Source organism: Carlito syrichta, unplaced genomic scaffold, assembly GCF_000164805.1.
Source record: "Carlito syrichta isolate Samal-C Ts95f unplaced genomic scaffold, Tarsius_syrichta-2.0.1 Scaffold314844, whole genome shotgun sequence".
NCBI classification, from domain to species: Eukaryota; Metazoa; Chordata; class Mammalia; order Primates; family Tarsiidae; genus Carlito; species Carlito syrichta.
The window spans coordinates 172,918-196,254 of record NW_007258940.1 but is presented as its reverse complement, the minus strand read 5'-3'; the positions used below and the strand labels follow the sequence as shown (position 1 = coordinate 196,254).

Genomic DNA, 23,337 nt, shown 5'->3' with positions numbered 1-23,337 from the left:
AGATTTTTTTTTGAGATGGTAATCTTACAATGGTTACCCAGGCTGGACCCAAACTCTCGATCCTCCCACCTCAGCCCACAGCCTCCCAAGTAGCAGGGACTATAGGAACATGCCACTACACCCAGCTTGAAACAGAATTTTGAAGCCACATACGATCTATACCTCTATATATCTATATTCCATTAACTTGAAGCTCCTATCTGACAAAGATAGCAACATATGAGAATCAAGATGGATTAGAATTGTTGACCCTCATCAAAGAAATGCAAATTAAAACCACACTGAGATATCACCTAACTCTAGTCAGGATGGCCATCATCAATAACTCACAAAACAACAGATGCTGGAGAGGATGCAGGGAAAAGAGAATGCTTCTACACAGTTGGTAGGAGTATAAACTAGTACAACTTTTGTGGAAAACAGTTTAGTGAATCCTAAAAGATCTAAGAAATCGACCTTCCATATAATCCCACAATCCCCCTACTGAAAATATACCTGGAGGAACTCAAATCACTCTATGAAAAAGATACCTGCACAAGCATGTTTACTGCAGCATTATTCACAATAGCAAAAACATGGAACCAACCATGCTGCCCATCAAAAGAGAACTGAATTAAAAAAAATGTGGCACATATACAAGATGGAATATTATGCAGCCATAAAGGACAAAATTGTGAACTTCACAGCAACTTGGATGGACTTAGAGTCTGTAATACTGAGTGATCTATCACAGAAACAAAGAACTGAGTACCACATGTTTTCACTCATAAGTGGAACTTGAACAATTATTAAATACTATAAGAAAGGGACTGGCAGTACTGGGAAACTGATGGGGAGGTGGGGGGCAGGATTGGTAGTAATGGGAAACTGTTGGGAGTGGGGGGCACACTTCATCAACAAGGTTACTTGCATAATGAACATTTGTATACCTAACCCTGAATTGTACCCCACACTTGTAAAATTAAAAATTAGCCCCAAAGAAAAAAATTGACATACTTTTTTAAGAGCAATGTATTCAAAAATAATAAGAGACTTGGTATTGCATGTAAAAGACTAAAAAATGCCCATCGGAGGAAAGAGAATTACATGTAATGAGCACCTCTTATAATGTCTTATTTAATGTATACATGAAATTTATAAGCTAGATTTTAGTATTCACATTTTGCAGATGACTGACCTGAGACTCAAAAGTGATTAAGTCACTTTTGCCAGGACTCCAAGCTAGTAAATAAATGGTAGGGCAGGGTTGAATGTCTGTTCTTTTTTTTAATTTTTTAAATTTTTTGAGAGACACAGTCTTGCCATGTTGCCTAGGCTGGTCTCAGACTCCTGGGCTCAAGCAATCCTCTCGCCTCCACCACCCAAAGTGCTGGGATTACAGGTGTGAGCCACTGTGCCTAACCAGGAAGTCTATTCTTGAAGTTACACCAAGCTGCCTCCCCTCAGAAGCACTCACTGCTGTCGTAGATGGCATCTGAGACTACGGGTTCTAGGCGCCTTGTGAAGCTGCCAGTGCTGTCTGGAAGAAAAGCTGTAAACATAAGCCGCACCACGCTGAGGTCCATTTCCTTTGTCTGCTGAAGAGCTGCCTGGCGGATGACCTCCTTTTCCCGATCTAGAAGCATACAGCACAGTCCATTCATGCCCAGGGAAAGTGAAAAGTGTGAACATTGAAAATAGCAGGCTTTTAATAAGACCAAATAAAGAATGCAAGCTTAAAAATAAAAAGCCATTTCTTTGTCTTTCAAATTCTTCACATTGCCAGTAAAATGTTTAAAAAAAAAAAAGTCTTGTTGATGTCATCCAAAATTAAAAGCATCAAAGAAGACCTATATTTTCTCTGAATTACAGTAAAAACTGTCTTGCATACATCAGACCACCTCTCTCCTCTCCTGTCCTCCCCCCACCTCTTCCTCTTTTCACTACAGTAAGAGTTAAAGGCACAAAGGATGTGATGGAATGGAATGAAATGGAATTAGCCTACTAAGTACCAGCTGTATTGAGAAATGTGCAAATTATTCCAAAATGTCTCTGAGCACAGGGACCATGCTCATTTCACAGTGCCAAGCCTAGAGCCTGCAAAGTACTTTTTGCTGGGTGTGGTGACTCACTGCCTATGATCCCCGCACTTTGGGAGGCTGAGGCAAGCGGAGTGACTGAGCCCAAGAGTTTGAGACTGCTTGGGAAACATGATGAGACCTCGCCACTATAATAAATCAAAAAATTAGCCGGGCATAGTGGCATGCACCTGTAGTCCCAGCTTCTTGGAAGGCTGAGGCAGAAGGATAGCCTGAGCCCAGCATGTCAAGGCTAGAATAGCCGTGATTGTGCCACTGCACTCCAACCTGGACAACAGAGTGAGACTCTGACTCCAAAAAAAAGAAGTACTTTTGAAGGACCCGAATGACTCAATTAAATTTGACTCCTTCCCTCCTGTTGGTGTTTTCATGCTGACAAATAAAGTCATACTAAATTTATACTATCGTAAAAGGTAGTAATGCAAGTAATAAGTGCCACAAGAGAGTTACAGATGAAGTGATGTGGGATTTCAAGAGAGATGCTAGAGGTTTGGGACCAGAAAAGGCATTTGCTCTAAATCTTGAAGGGATGATACAATTTGAACATATTCATATAAGAGAATGGAATAAATACATTTCAGGAAGAGGAGACAGCAAGAATAGAAACATGCCAAATCAGGGACATGAGGAATCATGGTGCTCCTCCAGAGTCGTTCAGTTTGACATGAAGGGGCATAGTGGGAAACAGAATGTGAAAAGCAGACTGGGGCCAGCTCTGTGGAGGTCTAAATGCCAGCTTACGGAATTTGGATTCTGTAGGCAACAGGGAGACACCAAGCGGTGTAAGATGCAGACTTCGGGAAAATCTATCTAGCCATAGGGTGTCAACGGAATTAGAAGTGGGGAGGGATAGAGACCAGGGAGAAGACTACTATAATTGGAGCAATGAAAATGGGGCCAGGAGTGGAACACCAGGGAGGGCACAGAGCAGCTGGACCACAGACTGGAGATGCAGTGCAGGTGAGAAGGGGAGTCAAAGGTGATGTGGAGGGTTTTGAGTCTGGGTACCAGAAGATGAAATATGTTGAGTGAGAAAATGATAACTAGTGTTGAATTGTCTGAGTATGAGATGATGACAGTGGCTAGAGTAAAGGATACAATGTAAAAGTAAAAATGTAGCATGTGGTGGGACAGGAATTGAGGTTGAAAGAAAAAATTTGAATAGAGGCTGGAAAACAGAAAATTAGAGCATTTATGATAAAGATAATAGTTTATAACATACCCAGAGAGCCCAGGGAAAGATTTCTTATAATAAGGTGAATTGGGGGAGATATAAAAGAGGAAGTGTTCTTTGGACTAAGTGTTGAATTATGCATTGATTTTGACAGGCTGAAGAAGTAAGGGTGAAAGGTTTTAGGTAGAGGAAAACATAGAGGTACAAATATGCATGTTCAGAGCAGTGATGGGGAGAGGTAGGCTCAGGGCAGGCTGAGATGAGGATGGAAAGGTGCTGGGATCAGAGTGGGAGGGCTTTGTAGGCCAGGCTATGAAGATACAGATTTTACTCTGGAAGAAGTAGGATGCCATCAAAGGCTTCTGAGCAGGGAAAGGGTGGGAGCAGCATGGGGAAGACTGGCAGGCATGCGGATGTACAGTCCACACAGGGGAAAATGAAAGTCTGGGGTCCTCAGAGGACCAAGACCAGAAATGACACTCACCTGTGAGCTGCCGGTCCCCTCCACCTTCCACTTGCAAATAGGCAAGGTCAGGGTGCACCAAGAGTCCAGGATTATAGCCCCTTATACACGCCTCTGTCATTCGTGCTTCCAGTGTTTCAAATACTTTTTTCTTTGTCACATGAAGTATACCCAGGTTTGCAAAGCTGGAGAAAAAACAATCACAGTAGCAGCAACAACCACCAAGTGTTAGGTAGTCAATGACTACAGAATCTGACTTCTCTTTAGTAAAGTGAATTAAAGAAAAAAACACACAGCCTCTCAATGGCTTATCCAAATCCCTTGGGGATGGTTGCATTTCAGAATTCAGGTTTTTTTTTTATGTTAGAAGAGCAATATATGCCATATACTACATATTACATAATACTCTGAGCAGGTCTGGGGTGTACAGTGCAGTTATACACATTATTAATATTTCTGCAGTGAAATGTAAACAGACTCACCAAATGGAAAAATAAAGACTATAAAACAGCTACAAGTCAGGTCAGATTGGGTTTTGCTATCAAATGAGTTTGCAGTAAACTTGTAAGAATCTTTTGGTTTTTAGGGCTTATTAGGTTTCCAAATTGTGACTAAGGGAGTGGGGATATGTGTGTGTGCATGTGTGTGTGTGTGTCTGTGTGTGTATGTAACTTAAGAAATAATAAGAAAGTTTTGTCTGAACTCATTTTAAAGTACTTTCTATGAAAATTGCACAAAAAATAAAAATTACAAATATGATACTAACTTTTCTTTAGGAACAAGAAGGATCTTATAATTGGAAGATTTTTTTTTTCTCTCTTTGAATTATCCCTGGGTTTCTGAATGGGATTTAAAATCTACCTGGAATCCCAACTCCCCCTGGGTTATATGTAAGGTTAAAACTATTTATGATCACTAGAATTGTCCTCTAAGAATACATGTAATCAGGGATGGAGAACCTTTTATCTCATGAAGACTACATATATAGAGAACAAAATATGCTAATAAGCTAAATTGAAATTTTAAAAAAATGCTTCAGCTGACTTCTCAAAGAACTAAAAACAGAACTACCATTTAATTCAACAATTCCACTACTGGGTATCTACCTGAAGGAAAATAAATCATCACATTAAAAAGATACTTGAGCCGGGTTCGGTGGCTCAGCCTGTAATTCTGCGATTTGGGAGGCTGAGGTGAGTGGATTACCTGGACCTGCAGGTTCGAGACCCACCTGGGCAACTTGGCGAGACCTCATCTCTACAATAAAAAATAAAAAATTAGCCGGGCGTGGTAGCGCACACCTGTAGTTCCAGTTAGTTGGAAGGCTGAGGCGGAAGGATTGCCGGAGCCCAGCAGGTCAGGTTGCGGTGACCGGGAGCAACCACTGCACTCCAGTCTGGGTGACAGAGTGAGACTCCAACTCAAAAAAAAATAATAATAATAATTAATAAAAAGTAAAAAGATACTTGCAGGTTGGGCATGGTGGCTCACACCTTAATCCCAGCACTTTGGGAGGCCGATGCAAGAGGATTGCCTGAGCCCAGGAGTTTGGGACTAATTTGAGCAACATGGTGAGACCTCATCTCTACAGTAAATCAAAAAATTAGCTGGGCATGGTGGTGTATCTTTGTAATCCCAACTGCTTGGAAGGCTGAAATGGAAGGATCACTTGAGCCCTGCAAGTAGAGGCTGTGGTAGCCATCATTGTGCACTGCACTCTAGTAGACTGGGTGACAGAGTGAGTCTCCGACTAAAAAAAAAAAAAAAGACACTTGCACTTATATGTTTACTGCAACACTATTCACAATAGCAAAGATATGGAATCAATGAAGGGTTGAATAAGTGTCCATCAGTGGAGTGTTGAATAAAGAAAAAATATGTGTGTGTATAATACACATACACACACACACACACACACACACACACACACACACACACACACAGTATGGCATACTACTCAGCCATAAAAAATAATAAAATAATGGATTTTGCAGCAACACGGATGGAACTGGAGGCCATTAGCCTAAGCAAAATAACTCAGAAACAGAAAGTCAAATAGCACATTTTTCACTAAGTGAGGACTAAATAATGGGTACACATGGACACACAGAGAGGAATAACAGAAATTGGAGACTACAAAGAAGGGGGTGAGTGTTAAAGATTACCTACTAGGCACAGTGCTCACTATTCAGGGTGATGAGTACACAAAAAGCCCAGATTTCACCACTACGCAATGTATGCATTTAAAAAACCTGTACCAGAACCATCTAAATATACAAAAATTAGAAAAATTTAAAATGCTCAGCCATTCTTTTTTGAAATAAAGTTCATGAAACAAAGGAGTATATCCAATCAATCAAACAAACAAAAATAGGTCTTAGGCCAGGAGACGCATTCATTCAACAAATATTCGTGCAGATCTACTAGCCAGCATCCTAGGTGCTTTTGTCAACAGCATCACAGAATTTGTCTACCATCACAGAATTTATATGAAAGAAGTAAATTATATAACATAATTTAGAAAGTAGCAAGTGTTACCAAGAAAAATAAGGTAGAGATGAGGAATAGAAAGGGCAGTAGAAAAAGGCATAACATTTTAAATTAGGGAGAGGTCAGAAAGGCTCCTCTGTGAAAAGACGACAACTGAGCAAAGACTTGAAGGAAGGAAGGTGGAAGACGTGGACATATGAGTGAAGAACTTTTAACAGCAAGTGCAAAGACCCTGAGGTAGGACCATGCTGGTGCTTTCAGAAGACAACAGTGGCAAGGAGGTCAATGTGGCTGGAGTGAAAAGAGCAAGGGGTCAGGAGTAAGCAAAGAGTTCAAAGAGGTAGTAAGTAGGGGCCCAGATCTTTGACACGCTTGTAAGCTTTTGTAAGGACTTTTCTTTTATTCTGGCTTTGATTACTAGAGGAAATAAAGAGGTGTTAAGACAACTGGATTAAGTGAAATAAAAAAGAAGCTAACATGGGAAAGTCAGATAAACTATGGAAAGAAAACAGAAGAGATGAAGGCAGAATGAGATGAGCGTTCAGAGGCCCAGAAACAGGATGTGTCACATGTCTAGACAGATGAAAAACTGTGGATGGCTGAGACACACATACACAGAAAAAACAAACAAACACACCACTAGAGTACAAGCTCCTCGAGGAGAGAGATTTCCCGTGCCTAGAATAGTGCCTGAGATATGGGTATTTAATAAATGCTTGTTGAATGAATGAATGCATGAATTAATACAGCACAGAAAAATACGAAACATGACATACTAATATGCAGAGAGGCATAGGCAGTCTTTCAGAAACAAAACCTCCATCTTTTGAATTTTTAGGCCTTACTTCTAAATAGAATATCCACAACTACAGGAAAATAGAGTCATCTTCCAGGTAATGGCAATGGCAAACATCTGTGTAGAACTTTGTACTTTCTCATCTATAGTTTGTTTTTCATGTCCTTATCTAATTTACTTCCTGTGAGAAATATATCATTCTTACTAATATATCATGTGAGTAATGAAGGCTTTACTCTGGTAACAAAATGATACAGAAGTCAGTCTTCTTCTTTAGGCAATGATGGGAGTAACATTGACTGGATTAAACCTTAACTTTAACTTAAAAAACATATGAAAAAATAGTTTTCAGGCACTTGACAACAGCCAGTGATCTTTAAGAACAGGGAAATAAATAAGGTGAATCCTACAATTACTCTGGCTTAATGCCTGGAGAGAGTTCCAGGCTATTGCACAGGAAGGGGGAAACTCAACAGAGCCTGGCAATTCCCTGAGGTTAAAGAGACGCAGTTAGACATTTAAGGACGCCAAGGAGGCTAGAACTCACAGGCAGAGCATTAAGAACTGCATGAAGAGAAACACTCAGAGATCTCCTATGTGTGGAGAAACTAACCAAAGCTGAGAAAAGAACCACCATAAAGGAGCAATTCTTGTAGCACACACAGGAACAGTTCAAGAAACCTTGTAATATGTGGAGCATCAGGTTGAATATTCAGAAAGATATTGCCTTAGCAAAAATGTCAACTCAATCTTAGAATAAGGTGGAAGGAAGTAAGGTGAAAGACGTGGACATATGAGTGAAGAACATTAAACAGCAAGACCCTGAGGTAGATATGATTCAAAACTAGGATAATAACAATTGATAGAAACAGATCCAGAAATGATTCAGAAGACAAAATTTGTAGACAAATACATTAGAATAGCTATTATATATTCTGTATGGTCAAAAGATAGAAAGCCTTAGTATGTTAAAGAGAAACATGGAAGGCATAAAAAATACTCCCCCCACAAAAAAAAAAAAAGAAAGGAAGAACTGCAGAGATGAAAACTTTGAGGAAAAAAAAAGTACATAAGAATGAAGAACATATTGAGCCAGGCATAGTGGCTCACGTCTGTAATCCCAGCCACTGTGGGAGGCCGAAGTGTGAGGATTACTGGAATCCAGGAGTTCAAGACCAGTCTGGGTGAGACAGTGAGAACTTGTCTCTAAAAAATAATAATAACAATAAAAATTAGCCTAGTATAGAGGCACCTGCCTGTAGGTGAGGGAGGCTGAGGAGAAAGGATCACTTGAGCCAGGAGTTTGAGGATGCAGTGAGCTGTGATTGTACCACTGTACCACTGTACTCCAGCCTGGGCAACAGATCAAGACCTGACTCAAAGAAAAAATAAAAAAAGAATTAATAACATATTAGATACTACAGATTAAAAGATTAGTGAACTTGAAGGCACAGTTATAAAACTTTCTAAAATAAAACAAAGAGAAAAAAGGATGAGAAAAAAAAGAACAGATCATAAGTGAGCTGTGGGATAATTTTTAAAATGGCCAAATATACATGCAATTGGGATTCCAGAAGAAAAGAGGAGCATACAGAAAAAAAATTTGCAAAAATGGCTCAAAAGTTAAAAAAAATTTTTTTTTTTTGAGTCAGAATCGCTCTGTTGACCAGGCTGGAGTACATGACTCACTGCAGCCTCAACTTCCTGGGCTCAGATGATCCTCCCACCTCAGCCTCCCAGGTAGCTGGGACTACAGGCGCATGCCACCCACACTCAGCTGATTTTTTAAAAAAATTTTTTGTAGAGACAAAGTCTTGCTATGTTGTTCAGACTGGTCTTAAACTCCTGGGCTCCAGTGATCATCTCACTTCAACCTCCCTAAGTTCTGGGATAACAGGTATGAGCCACTGTGCTCTGCCCAAGTTTTAAAATTTAATAAAAAATATAAACCCAAAGATCCAAGAGTCTCAGTGAACCCCACAAGAAATGTAAAGAAAACTACACTAAGGCTCATCATAATCACATTGCTTAAAACTAGTGAGGAAGAGAACATCTGTAAAAGCTCCTTAGGAAAAAAAAGACGCATCATGTACAGAGGAACACAGATAAATTGAGAGGATAAAATTGGAAGCAAGGCAAGGCAGAAGTCAGTGGAGAAATATATTTTAAGGATATGAAAGAATAATACTGCCAACCTAGAATTCTATACTCTTCAAAAATGTTTGAAAAACAAAAATAAAATATGTTGAAGACATATACCAACTGAAAGAATTCATCAGCATCAGATCAGTAGTATAAGAAAAGTTAAGGGAAGTGCCTCAGGCAGAAGAAAATAATATCAGATAGAAATCTTTACTTATGAAACAGAATAAGTACTGCAAATGGTGAATATGTGAGTAAATATAAAATATATATTTATATTCCTTATTTTAAAAATTTCTTTAAAAGATGGCCAGGCTCTGTGGCTCAGCCTATAATCCCAGCACTTTGGGAGGCCAAGGCGAGTAGATTGCCTGAGCCTGCCGGTTTTAGACCAGCCAGGGCTACTTGGTGAGCCTTTGTCTCTAAAATCAAAAAAAAATAGCTGGGTGTGGTAGTGTGTGTCTGTAGTTCTGGGCTACTTGGAAGACTGAGGTGGAAGGATTGCTGGAGTCCAGAAGGTCAACACTGGGGTAGCCATGAGCATGCATGCCACTGCACTCCAGCCTGGGTGAAGAAGTGAGATTCCAACTCAAAAAAAAAAAAGACGATCGACTGTTTAAAGCAAAAACACTCCACTACAATGAGTTGTGGGATTTATAACACAGTAGATGTAAAATTATTATTAAGCCATAATGACACAAAGTCCGAAGAAAGTTAATGAAAGTATATTGTTCTAAGTCTTATATACTACACAAGAAGAGGTATAATGTTACTTAAAGGCAAAGAAGGAAGGAAAATAGAATGGGGCAACAAAGAAAGATGTGACAAGCAAGAAAAAAAATAGCAAGGTGGTAGTTTTAAACATAGCCACATCAACAATCACATTAAATATAAATGGCCTAAAGACCCTGATTAAAAGTCAGAGAGTGCCAAACTGAACAAAAAGCAAAACCCAACTATACACAGTGAATATTTACTTGGACTATAAAGACACACAATAGGTTAAAACTAGAGGATAGAAAAAAAAAGTGCCATGCTAATATTAACAAAAGAAAACTGAATTAGCTATATTAGTATCAGTTAAGGTAGATTTTAGAGCAAATAGTATTATTAAGGATAAAAGAAGGCCATTTCATAATGACAAAGGAATCAATTCATCAAGAGAAAAAAAGGATCCCAAATGTTTATGTATCTAATAAAAGAACTTTAAAATACAAAAACAAAATTTTATGGAACTAAAAAAGAGTAATAGCCCTATCTATAAATAAAGTCAGAAGTTTCAGAATTCCCTCTCAATGGCTGATGGAACCAGTAGAAAACTAGTAAGGACATAGAAGACTTGAACAATGCTATCAAACAACCTGACCTAACTATCATTTAAAGAATATACAGTCAACAAGATAAGGATAAACATTCTTTTTAGGTACACAAAAACATTTACCATTATAGAACATATTCTGACCCATAAAACAAGACAATAAATTTAAAAGGACACAGCTCATATCAAGTTTTCTCTTACCATAATGAAATCAAACCAGCTATCACCAGTATTTAAGTAAAGACTGACCATGTAATAATTAATTGTTGATGTTGGGTGATGAGTACAATGGGGGATCCCCCATGCTATTCTTTCTACTTTTGTATATGTTTTAAAATTTCTACAATAAAATGTAAAAGAAAACGAGAGCAAACTTATTATTAGCACATGCAAAGAAAACAATTTAGGATCATAAATGTCCATACTTGGAAATTCAATATAGGACATCTGCTTTGGAAAGTGATTTGGCAATTTCTTAACAAGATAAACATACACTTAGCATATGTCCCTGCAATTCCACTCCTCAATATTTGCCCAAGAGAAATAAAAATTTATGCTCACATGAAAAGTAGTTTTATCATCAGATTTTGAAAAGAAACCAAATGTCCTTCAACAAATAAATGGATAAACAAACTGTAGTACACTGATGTAATGCACTACTTAGTACTTAAAAGGAATAAACTACTGATATACTTAACAACATCGAGAAATCTTATTTCTATTTCTTACTCAAAATGCCATATTCTTCTACACAGGTAGTTTTCAAAACCAACAGCACTAGCATTACCTTAAAACTTATTAAAATATAAACTTGCAGGCTACATGCCAAACCTAATGAATCAGAAACCCTGGGTGTAGGGCTCTGCAATCCATGTTTTAACAAATCCGCCAGGTGATTCTGATACACCCTAAAGTTTGAGAACCACTGCTCTGCACCACTATATCCAAGAAGGTGAGACTCTCTGGAGTAAAGCCTGGCATCAGCAGTTTTATAAAGTAACACAAGGTTACTAAACCAGCAGCTGGGTTTGAAACTCTCTGCACTATGCCACATGTTTCCATTCCTCATAATCATTGGAACATGTTGCTGTATTCTCTCTGGCTGTTTGAATCCCCAAGTCATTGGGTTGGGATTCAAAAGTGGCCCCTCTATCTGACTTTCTTCCTCTCAGAACTCAAATATTGACTTCACAGTATTTAGAAGCAGTCTATGACTCAAAATACACACCCTAATTTAGAAGCTGGATACTTCTACCCTTAGCCCACACTTTGCCAGTTTTCTCCAATCAGCTCCTTTTCCATGTGTTGAGGTTCAACCATAACAAATCACCAATAAATTCTTTTTGAGCCTATAAAAATAGCAATTTCATATGGTCTGCACTAGCTCTTTGAGGGAGCCTTTGTTTTTCATTTGTATGTTTACATTTATATATCTACTTTTAGTGCTTACCAGTTGGTATATCCTATATATATTAGTTGAAAAAAAAAAAAAAAGACTCCACGTCTCTGCCAGGAAGCAAAGAGAGGGTGTGGTGATTATTGTGAAGAAAACGGCCTACAGCAAAGTCAAGCAAGTAACATACATATTTTCCACCGAACGAAAATTTCTAAGAACCAAAATGTTGTTGAAACAAATTGCTGATTCAGGGTCTAAAATAAAATACCAAACTAAAAAAAAAAATAAATTTAAAAAGAGAAATCCGGCCAGGTGCAGTGGCTCACTTTGGTTCAAGTGCACTGTAATCCCTGCACTTTGGGAGGCGGAGATGAGATGATTGCCTTAGCCTAGGGCTTCAAGAGTAGCCTGGGCAACCTGCAAAACCTCGTCTTTACAATAAAAATAAAAATAAAGATGAGTTGGGCTGGTGGCATGTGCCTATGGTTCCAGCTACTTGGAACACTGAGGTGGAGGGATGGCCTGAGACCAGCAGGAGAAGGCTGTGGTAGTCGTGTGTCGCTCTACTCCAGCCTGGGAACAGAGTGAGCCTCTGATTCAAAAAAAAAAAAGAATCCCCTAAATGGAAACAACCAAACTTATAATCAGAACTTGGTTATTTAAAACATGAATATTTATAATATAGAAAAAGCACTTTTGAAAATAGAAACTAAGTTTATTGAGAATTTGTGCTGAGAGAAAGATGAAGATCACTAAAAAAAGGGACCTCTTTTGGTTTTGATAATTTAAAAGTTATTTATCTTCTCGGTGCTAGTTTTAAATATATCTTTTTTTGAAGTGTTGGATCAGTGTCCTACTGATGAATCTATACACTCTTAGCCTAATCTATATTATTGAGAACAGGTCATCTTTGTTCCCTTTCTAGCATTGACAAGTCTAAGAATTAACTTTGGCTATCTTCCTAAATTTCTCTATGTGATATTCTTGCCTATAAGTCAGAACTAAATAATAATAATTGATGTCATACCACAAATACACGTGTGGCAAGTTTCCTTGTGTTATTTCATAATATTAGCTAATGTCAGTTCAGTCTAAAATTTTGGAGATGTAAAGAGCCTGAAGATAGATTCTGTAGCCCAACTCTTTCATTTTGTAAGGGAAGAAATTAAGGTCCCCAAGAAGTCATGATAACTTGCCCCTAGTCCTACTGTTGAGAGTGATAGAACTGGAAATAGAATTCTGGTTTTCCAGACTGCTAGCATGATGTTCTTTTTACAAAAACTGCAGTACATTGGAAACTTGAGAGAGAAAGAAAGAGAGGGAGGGAGAAGTGGGAGGAGGAGGAAGAGGAAGAGGAGAGAGAGAGAGAGAGAGAAAGGAAATGAATTATGAATGAAATAGTGTACTTTGGGAATATAGTTAAAAATCAAATTAGAAAGAAAGTACCAATGTTTCATAGAACATTCTGAACAAGAAAATCTATTGCAATCTCAAGTGACATCTCCTTAATTAAATTTCTCAGTAAAATTGTATAGGGTTAGAAAATCTCACAGCACTACAACCAAATATACGTCATAATGACCAAACTTAGGAGTTGAGATCCTCAAAATGCTTGTTGAATGAGAGTTCCAGCTACTTGGAAAGCCGAGGCGGAAGGATCGCCGGAGCCCAGCAGGTCAAAGCTGTGGTGGCTGGGAGCGTGCCACTGCACTCCAGCCTGGGCAACAGAGTGAGACTCCAACTCAAAAAAAAGAATGATGAGCTCTCCCAACTACTGAGCTCCACACCCCACTGCACTGCAAGAGTGTTAAGGAACCCCTCACTTTCCTAAGAGATAGGGAATGCACTTCCACTCCTGCTCTTGGTCCCAAATTAAATAAACATTAGTTCCTTCTAAAATCTTGAAAGATTACTAAACCAAACCACGAAAACACCCAATTACAGACAACAATGGCTTTTACAATGGCAAATATTAGTAGAAAACTTCATCTATAATTTCCTCTAAAGGATATGATTATCACACAGATTAAACAAGACCCAAAGAAAATAAACACTTCAAACTGACAGGAGCCTATTGGAGTAAATCTGCAGAAACACTAAGTGATCAATTAGTCTAAAACTGTGAAAATTACACTGCAATTCAAAGCTCTCATAGGTCAGTCAGGAACTGAAAGAGTATTCCAAAACAGACAGTGAACCAACTGTGACATACAACAGGAAACAGGCCAGTCTTTTAAGAGGATGCTGAAACAAGTTCATATAAAGCACACTTGAAATTTTCAAATCAATTTAAGCTTCTTCCTTCAATCTACTCTATTTTTTCTAACATCAAAAGAATCAGATTTTGTGACTTAAAAGAAAGCTCTCTCTGTCTAGATTTTTCACACTTAAATATTTTTACAGTCAAACAAAGAAATACCTAGGAACATGAAAGCTCAATCTCCAAAATAACAACTGACTTGAAACTTGATAGTAATTCAAAGCCTGAAATGCAATAATAATCTTAATTACAGTTGATTTAAATAATTCCTTTGTTTTGAGTGAATAGCCTAGATTAGCTAGGATTTTAGCACATACTATCTAAACCAGTCTTAAAAAATGGAAAAATATTTTTAAAAAATTAAACAAAATTAATTAAAACTTGCTTCTTTTGTTTTTAAAAAGTTCCAAAGTAAGACTGCAAACAACCATTTTCAGGATTATTGATTACATATATCAGTCTATATTGTGTGCTAAATTACTATGCAGTAGGTTATTTTAGTGTTATGGGAAAAATAAAAATAAAATCTGTTCTTTAGCATAAAAAGTATCTTATTTAAAAACTTAATTCATTTTCATTAAAAGTATTTCTATAAAAATTCATTAACTAAAAAGTGCTTATTTTATCTGATCAACCCTTAAATGAATAAGTCACTTTGTATTTACATTTCAAGTCTAATGAATTCCAAAACAAATTTGCCCTCCTTGGCTTCTTATCTGCCCACATTTTCTAAACAGCACAAAGCTGAAAACAGTATGTATTGGATTCACTTCATGTCCCAATATTCACACTGGAAATCCATTAAAGGAATCACTAAGAATGTAAAACCATCAATAAAGTGTTGATTTCTGCTATATTTAGGCTTCTTCTCATTTGTCCTTATCTTTATTCCTAGGAGAAAGAAAATATTATTCAAAGTGGCACAAATGTCTCCTAGGTCAAGTGACCATATATAAACGATTATCCAAACTGGGCTACCCTTGCAAGTAGAAGGGTATGCTATAAATAATTAGGCCAGCTGCAAACTGGGTTGTCTCAGGCAGATCCAGACATGTGGTAACCTTACTCCACGGAGTCCAAGTGAGAGCATTTCATGCTTTCTTGAGGCCGCTTGAGGGTCTCGAAAAAGTCCTTGATGAAAAGGGCCAGTTTGCTCCAAGTCTCTGTCCCGTGTTCTACCTGTTCCTACCTTCCACAGCACCAAACGCCCTCACTTACCCGACCACCATGTCCTTGGGTCCAGCAGTTACAGTGCAGATCCCATCCTCACAGTGTTTCCCCACCAGGCTGTGGGCATGCAGGTGGATATTTTTTCCATTTGTGACCAACTGAACAATAACCTTTGCTGGTCCCACATAATTGCAGATCTATGTAAGAAGCACATTTCAAAAGTTAGCACATCTGACTATAGAGTAACATGGAAAAATGTTTATGATAAACCAGTAAGTATAAAGAGTATGATACAAGATTATATATGTCTGATTATACATGATTAAGGCTCTGCTATTAAAAGTATATGATCAACAAATGACAGAATGGAAATACATTAAAATGTTAATGGTGGTTGTTTTGTGAAGTAGGAAGATATACTCTAGGAAACAGGCCATTTAAAATTTGATATGTATTGTTAAAGTTGGAGCAGCACATCTTAGAGGATGCTGTATTGCCATGAAGCCTTCCTTTCCTACTAAACAATAACATGTTTTCCTTTGCACCATTATCTCAATTTTTGGTCACAATGAAATAGGTAATGAAATACATAAAATAATTGCAATAGCTTGTTTGACATAGGTAACTCCATTTTGTTAAAATTCTCCATCTTAGCTGCCTGTTTGATCTAACAATAACCTCCCAATGTATACGTGTGATTGTTGTAACGTTTCCATGATCACAGACCCATAGCTTTGTTCCCCTGAGCTATTCACACTGACCGTTCTTGCTGACCATTTGAAAACTCCCTAGCCACAAGTTCCATGTAATTGTATGCCTTGTTAATTGAAATCCAAGAGATTGTTCCTTTCATTTTTAGTTCCTTGTACCCTCACCCCCTCCTGCTATGTAGCCCACTTGTGGATTTTGCCTTTATAGGCTTCTTGCTGATTCCACTCAGTGTCAAGAGCTTCTTGGCCTACTATTGACTGTGCACTAATAAAGGACTCTTAATTTGAACTTGGCATGCTGGTGTGTCCCCTTCTCACAACTCGGTCATAACAGCAAAAGCTGTGTAAATGATTGGTGAGACAAGGTTTGATGACTGATGAAAATCAAGGGGAGGAGGGAGGAAAGCAGAAATAGTACATTCTAACTCTCTGCCATGTGATTAGACAGGAGAAAGAGTCTTGTCCAGGGACCTAGCTCTGAAGGCTGGCTATGCATACTCAAGTCCAAGGACTTGGCTCTCATTTGTTAGAGTACTTGAGACTGAAGTAGCAGCCCTCTCTGAGTTCTGATACAATTAAGTTGCATATGCTCAGGTCAAGCAACTTTCTTCAGTTAAAAAAAAGGGTACCAAGTGAAAATTCTTAGATTTTACCCATTTTACTCATTTTATAAAATTAGATCTTGCTATTTAAGGTAATTTATCTTTTTTAATTGGTATGTCTTTAAAATGACAATAGTAATAAAAATCTGTACAAGCAGCCCACAGCTCAAAAAAAATTAAAAAAAGAAAGTAGATGGGAATCACACCTAGAGGTGGTTCTTTGCTGCAATTTCTTCAGATATAAGTTTGAGGAAGAACCTAAACTTGCTAATAAAACTTCTTGGAAAGAGACAGAATCCTTTTGAACCAGCCTACTTCTACTATAAACATCATCAAATAAATCCATATTCCACTGAAGCAGGGTTTGGTAAATTTCAGTGTGAATTTTTCCCAATCCAATCTGTCATCACATGAGTTGAGAAGTTGATCAGAGCTAGGATCATTCCCCAGAGAGTCTGGGAGGAGAGAAATTTCACCCTAGAACAAAGGATAGACTCCCCTCTAATCAACTGTCCAGCTCCACTGGGAACCTCAGGGCCTCTCTGCATGTACCTTGACTCAGAGTCGCCGCAAGTTTACTTCTAAATTCTCTAACCCTCCTTCCCAAAGAGTACAGCCAACAGCAGGAGTGGCCTCCAGTCCTTTCAGAGCAAGCTAATCACAAAGAGGGCTGAGGATTGAATTTGATTTTTAATGCCTCAAAGCACAAATCAATAACTTCTTAAGCAAGTACAGCACTTAAAAAAATCTCTCTGGGGTATAAGCAAATTATGAACTTAGTACTTTCCCTTTTCTAACAAGCAGAAAGCCTTTGCCCTTAAGTGCAGGGCAGGAAATGAGAAGTTCTGGGTTTGTTCCAAAGTTGGTTGCTATTCCTAGATTCTCCTGGATTTTTGATGCCAGTTCTGTGTCTTGGTGTCAACATCTGAAATCAGTCTTTGTTATCATGACATATCCCATAGGGGAGATATTGCTTCTTCAACAATAAATTAAGAGTGAAAGAGCACCAAATAAACCATGTAATTACATTTTAAGTAACACAGAGCACGGGAATGCAACAGGGCAAGGTGTGAGGTAATGCTTCACTTGGGTGAAATCAGGTAGGCTTTCCATTCAAACAGGATGCCAGAATAAATCCAGTGATTAAAGGTCAATCACTTCAAGTATTTGGATGCTTCAATGTTACCACTATGAGGGAATTAGTCATTGGTACTGAAGGAAAGAGGTGGGAGGTAGCCTCAAAAAGTACTCACATATTTTTTTGTACTATTACTTCATAACTGAAGTGTAGTAAGAATGAGGAACTGCATAGTCTGTGAAGTAAAGGAGCTGAAAAATTTGCCAGTGACTAATGCACTGTTTGATACATTTGAAAGAGTCCAAGTCAGCATGGCATCATCTGGTTTTTACACAGACCACAGGGCAACGGACAGGGGGCCCCTGGGTTTTGTGGACTTTCCAAAATACTGACTGAAAGAAGAAAGTTGAAGTGTGGAAACAGGGGAAAAAAAAGTGCTACTATTTGTAAGTTAGATGGCACATGAAGACATTGGCACTCTAATGTTAGGGAGACCACACTTCATAAAATGCCATGATGACTGACAGCTATTAGCAATCAATTCAGATATTAATTTATTCTATGGAGAATTTATTTCTTTTTATTCAGTCTTCCTTTTACTTCTTTGAATAGTGGTTCCCTTGGAAATTAAGTTTATAGAGAAATTAAGTTTATCTGTTAGAAAGGTTCTTCTCAAAGTGTTTGAACATTGCAAGCACTTAATAAACATTAATGGCTTTAACACAAGTTAAGCTTTCGATTAGAGTCAAGGAGACAAAGGTGACAAAACTAAGCAATCAGCTTCCCAGGGACACCGTGAAAGCGTGGACTTTAGGGGTAGACTAGCTGGATTTGAAGACAGTTCCACCATTTACAAGTTTTGGGCAGTGTTCACGTTCCTCATCTGTAAAATGGGGATAATAATAGGACCTCAAAGGGTTGTTGTAAGGAATAAATATACTAATGCACATAAAGTCTTTAGAACAGTGCCCATAAAATAAGAGCAGTATACAAAAGTTAACTATTATTTATTACTCCAATGACTCTTCTTTCTAGAGAACTTTAAATAATACAACTTTCCTGAGATAGTTTTAAAAACCCTGTCTAAAAGTAGATGGCTGGAATAAATGACTGATTCAGGCCACTTCTATTTCTAAGGGTTATTTTTGTGCCATCTTTAATTGGGATTTGTTAATTTTCTTATAATAATTATGGCATTATAGTCACAGCTATCGCTCTTGAGGATACTCAGGATTTCTTGGCATCCTAGGTGAAATTTAAGACTTTCTTCCAGGAGCTTTATGACTCAACACCTGCTGATGACCACAAGCTTGATCTGCTTTTTGAGTAAGATGTGGAAACCAAGGGTCTTGGATAATACCAATCTTAGTGACATCACTTCCTTTTATATAAAACAACTCTGTCACACTGTGGCAAAGTACACACTGGTTCTTCAAAGGTGGCTAAAAGAAGCAGTCTAGGAGTTGCTAGGAATCAGGATTTGAAACATTCAGCTTACTCTCAGGGTAAATTTGGCCAAATTACTTTGGCAGAATGCAGAGTCAATATGAATGTAAGACATGACACATGAGATAGTTCTTTCCTGCTTAGCTTTTCTTGTGAAGCGATGATGATGATGAAGAAGAAGAGGAAGAGGGAAAAACATTCACAGCTTTCAAATAAAATCTATCCTGACTTTAACTGTGTACCTGACTTTGTCCTCTACTGCATTAAGCAGCAGAACAATGTGGTGAAATCTAGGAGCCCTGAAACCAGGCTGCCACTTAACAGCTCTGGATTTCAGTTTCTCCATCTTTAAAATGAAAGGAATGAAACACTTGACTTTATGAGATTGTTTTTAGGAATAAATGAGTTAACACAGTGCTTAGCACCTAATGGGATTATCAATCACAAATATAAATCCTCTCTCCTGCTTAGTCTATTACCTTACTGATAACTATAATTTATTTATTATTAATTAATTAATTCCATGATTACTCATTAAGCCCCTTCTGTGTTCCACGTACTGCAGTAAATTAGGGCATGAAGTGATATATGGTGAGTACAAAACAGATATAATCCCTGTTCTTATGGGGAATTAAAGAGTGGTACTGATACTAATCCAATAATCTCACCAATAAATGTATAACTAAGAAGAACTTACAAAAGAGATATAGAATAGTGATGTGACCTGGATGGGAAGTCAGAGAATGCTTCCTGAGGGAGTAACAAAGGTGGAGATCTGAAAGGTGCAACCCGGGAAGGGAGCAATAGGGCTGAAGGGGTTGAGAGAGTATTCTTGGCAGGAACAGCACATGCAAAGGCACCGTGGTTAAGTCCTCCTTGGATCTACTCATCACTGTTTCCCAAAACTACATTCAAGTGGATGATCCCTGGGGTTGTTCCTTTTCTTCCCTATCAAGAATCACCCATTCTTCAAGGGGTTGACCTAAATCTGAATCTTCTATGACACCCTCCTCACCACTTTGGCCCACAAAGCTCTACTACTATACCTTTTTTAAAAAAATACGATCATACGAGATGAGGTAGGAAAACCATATGCAGCCTACTGTAATAGGATGGTAAAGTCAACTGGCAACTGAAGGGTTATTGTCATACTTCTCTTGCTTGTTAAATTCCCAGAGCCCATATATACATCTACTCCCTAATTTACTGAGTTTTAAGGAAGGGAAGGGAACATACTAACTTGCCAATTCCCCAACAGCTCTGTAGGGTCAGTAGAGCTACCTATTCCACAGCTGGAGGAACTGAGGCTCAGTAAAATGAAGGAAGTTGCCGTGGTTCCTAAACACGGAGTGATAGAATCCTTGAGCTTGGGTCTGCCCACCTCCACAGCCCATTCACGTTTCCCACTGCACTGTGCAATGAGCTAGTGAGGTCCTCTTCTTTTTGTGAATCTCTGGTCTTCTCAGTGTTTTAGAGCTCTACCTTGCCTCCCACAGTGTTGGTAGATGACAGTTATTTCTCAAAAAACCTATTTGCTCGGCTTTGTTGCTATGTGTTATGAGAAAGATGGGTTCAGGGATGGTTGTGAGAGGTGACAGAGTGCACTTGTCTCCTAGCAAGCCACCCTTATTAAAAAAATCATGCCACAGACATTACTAAACCATGTATTCATTCTTTTTTCATTCTTTTCTGTGAGGTTGCAAGTCAGACTATAAGGCAAAAAAAAAGAAGGAATGAAAGAGAACATTATTTTATTGACATATCTTCTTTCTTGGATGAACAATAGTCAGGTTTTACTGTGTATTATTTGTTAAGCAAACAGGAAGGACAGAATCACCTTTACTAAATAAGAGTACAGAACCATGTCTAATTCAGTTTCTGGCGTAGAAAGATGCCTAGTCAAGTTAGTCTCTTGCTTCTGTCTAAGGTAGGAGATTTCAAGTTGATACAAACTAGAACCAAGTCCCAATTTCTCTGTGGCCTTATTACAGGTTAGATAATCTCTCTGAGCCTCAAGCTAAACATCTACAAAGTGAGCCAATAATGTGACCTCAGAAGGCTGTTGTGAGGACTACACAGTGTCTGGCACATGGCAGGTACCATGGAAATACGAGTTTCTTTCTTTCTCATTTATTTTTAAGACCCTCTGGGCCTCCCAAAGTCCCTGTGAGGTAGGCAGGGTTGGCACTGTTATTCTCATATTGCAGGTAAGAAAACAGAAGTTCAGATAGATAAAGCAACAAGTGACATAAACCGAAGTCAGACAGTCAAGACACAGGGGACCTTGAAATTCATCTTGAGTCTCTACATTTAAGTGTGGTGTTCTCAGTAAGTATGGAATGGCATGAAAATATCTTCTTTGACCATTCATTGTTGATGACATGGTAGTTTTTCCAGTAGTGTTCATGAATTTATGTTATTTCATTGACATTCTTTCACCTTGTTTAGTGCCCTTCTTGAATAATCAGTAGCACATATGGCTCAAGATATTTGTCTGGGATTAGAAAAGCAAACCACTATTTAATATAATAAGACACACCAAGAGGGTCTTATGAATATAAAGAGAAAATGAATAAAATCTCTGTCTATATACAAATCTGTGCTGAACGTTTTTTTCTGTCATACTTTAGGGTTTCCTTTTCTTGTTTTATTTCATTTTTCAGTTTTATCACATTGGATATAGCTGCTTACAAATCATGTTTCTTTCAGAAAATCAAGTACACACCATAGCTGACTCCAAAAATATTTTGAGGACTTTTACCTCAGCAAGTGTCATTAACTCATTAACAAATTACAAATGAATCCTTTCTTTTGCATGTCCTAATCATCCATGATTTGCATCCATGATTTGCAAAATAATATGGGAGAAATAGATGGCTTGCAATTTATGGGTGAATTGTCTTACAACTGTTCACATATAAGTAATTTTTTTGCCACTTGGGTGCATTCTTAAGCAGAAAACAGAGCTTGAAATAGTGGTAGTTTAGTAACATTTCTTGCTTTCCTTACTACACTACATGCATTCCCAAATTCTTTTGAACAAAGGATACTGTATATAGTATTAAGTCAGATTTTCAAAAAAATATCCTGAATCTAACCACTTCTCACTCCTTGGGTTCAAGTCACTATCATGTCTCCCAAGTTTATGCTCCTAACTATGTTTCTTGCCTGTCCCGTCTCCCCAGGGCTTATTCTCCTAAATGATCCTGGTTAAGTCAGGTTGTGCTAAGTCTTGTCACTCCTCTGCTCAAACCCTCCAAAAGTGAAAGTTGTTGAAGCTGAGTGAGGAGTACAGGAGGGTTCATTATACTACTCTGTGTTTATGTGTTTAAGAAATTCCATGTTAAGAAATTAAAAACAAAACCCCCCCAAAAAACCTTCCATGTATCTCCATGGTAAAAGCCAAAGTCGTTACAATGCCTTATAAGGCCCCAGGTGATGTGACATCTCATGTCCCTCTGACCTTTTTCTTATTACTCCTGGGAAGCCTCTCACTATTCTTGAACTTATCAGGAGAGCTCCTGACAGCTTTTGCACTTGCTGTGCCCACTGTCTAGAACGCCTTTTCCAGGGATGTCTGTATATTTCTTACCTACTTTCAGGCTTTTTCCATAACTGCCATCTTTCAGGGGGGTTTTCATTGATGACCCTACTCTTCTAAAAACTTTGATTACTCCCAATCCCATTGCTTCTTCTTTCCCTACTTTATTTCTCTCTATATGTTAATTAGCACCTAATATACTACATATTTTATATACATATATTTAGAAAAAAATTTTTTTGAGACAGAGTCTCACGCTGTTGCCCAGCCTAGAGTGCAGTGGCATGACCCTAGCTCACTGTAGTCCTGAATTCCTGGGTTCAGGTGATCTTCCCACCTCAGCCTCCCAAGTAGCTGGGATTACAGGTGCACGCCACCACAACTGGTCAATTTTTTTTTTCCTTTTTGTAGAGATGGGGGTCTTGCTATGTTGCCCAGGCTGGTCTCAAACTTCTGGCGTCAAGTGATCCTCCCAATTTGACCTCCCAGGGTGCTGGGATTACAGTCGTAAACCACCATGTCTGGCCCATTTTATATATTTTGATTATTGACTTTCTCCATTAGAATAGAGGTTTTATAAGAGTGAGGAAGCAGCCGGGCTCGGTGGCTCAGCCTGTAATCCCGTGCCTTTGGGAGGCTGAGGTGAGTGGATTGCCTGAGCCCGTGGGTTCGA

At 38.3% G+C, this 23,337-nt stretch overlaps 1 protein-coding gene across 2 annotated transcripts in view; it reads right to left on the bottom strand.

The window, feature by feature from the left end:
* NFKB1 (nuclear factor kappa B subunit 1) overlaps window positions 1-23,337 on the bottom strand; it is a 122,360-nt gene that overhangs the window by 41,415 nt on the left and 57,608 nt on the right. For both annotated transcript variants that reach the window (XM_008072081.2, XM_008072082.1), the window contains 3 exons: window positions 15,336-15,484; window positions 3,737-3,900; window positions 1,457-1,615 (listed from right to left, as the gene is read on the bottom strand). In XM_008072081.2, coding sequence (XP_008070272.2) covers window positions 1,457-1,615; window positions 3,737-3,900; window positions 15,336-15,484 — 472 coding nt within the window. The remainder of the gene's footprint in view (window positions 1-1,456; window positions 1,616-3,736; window positions 3,901-15,335; window positions 15,485-23,337) is intronic.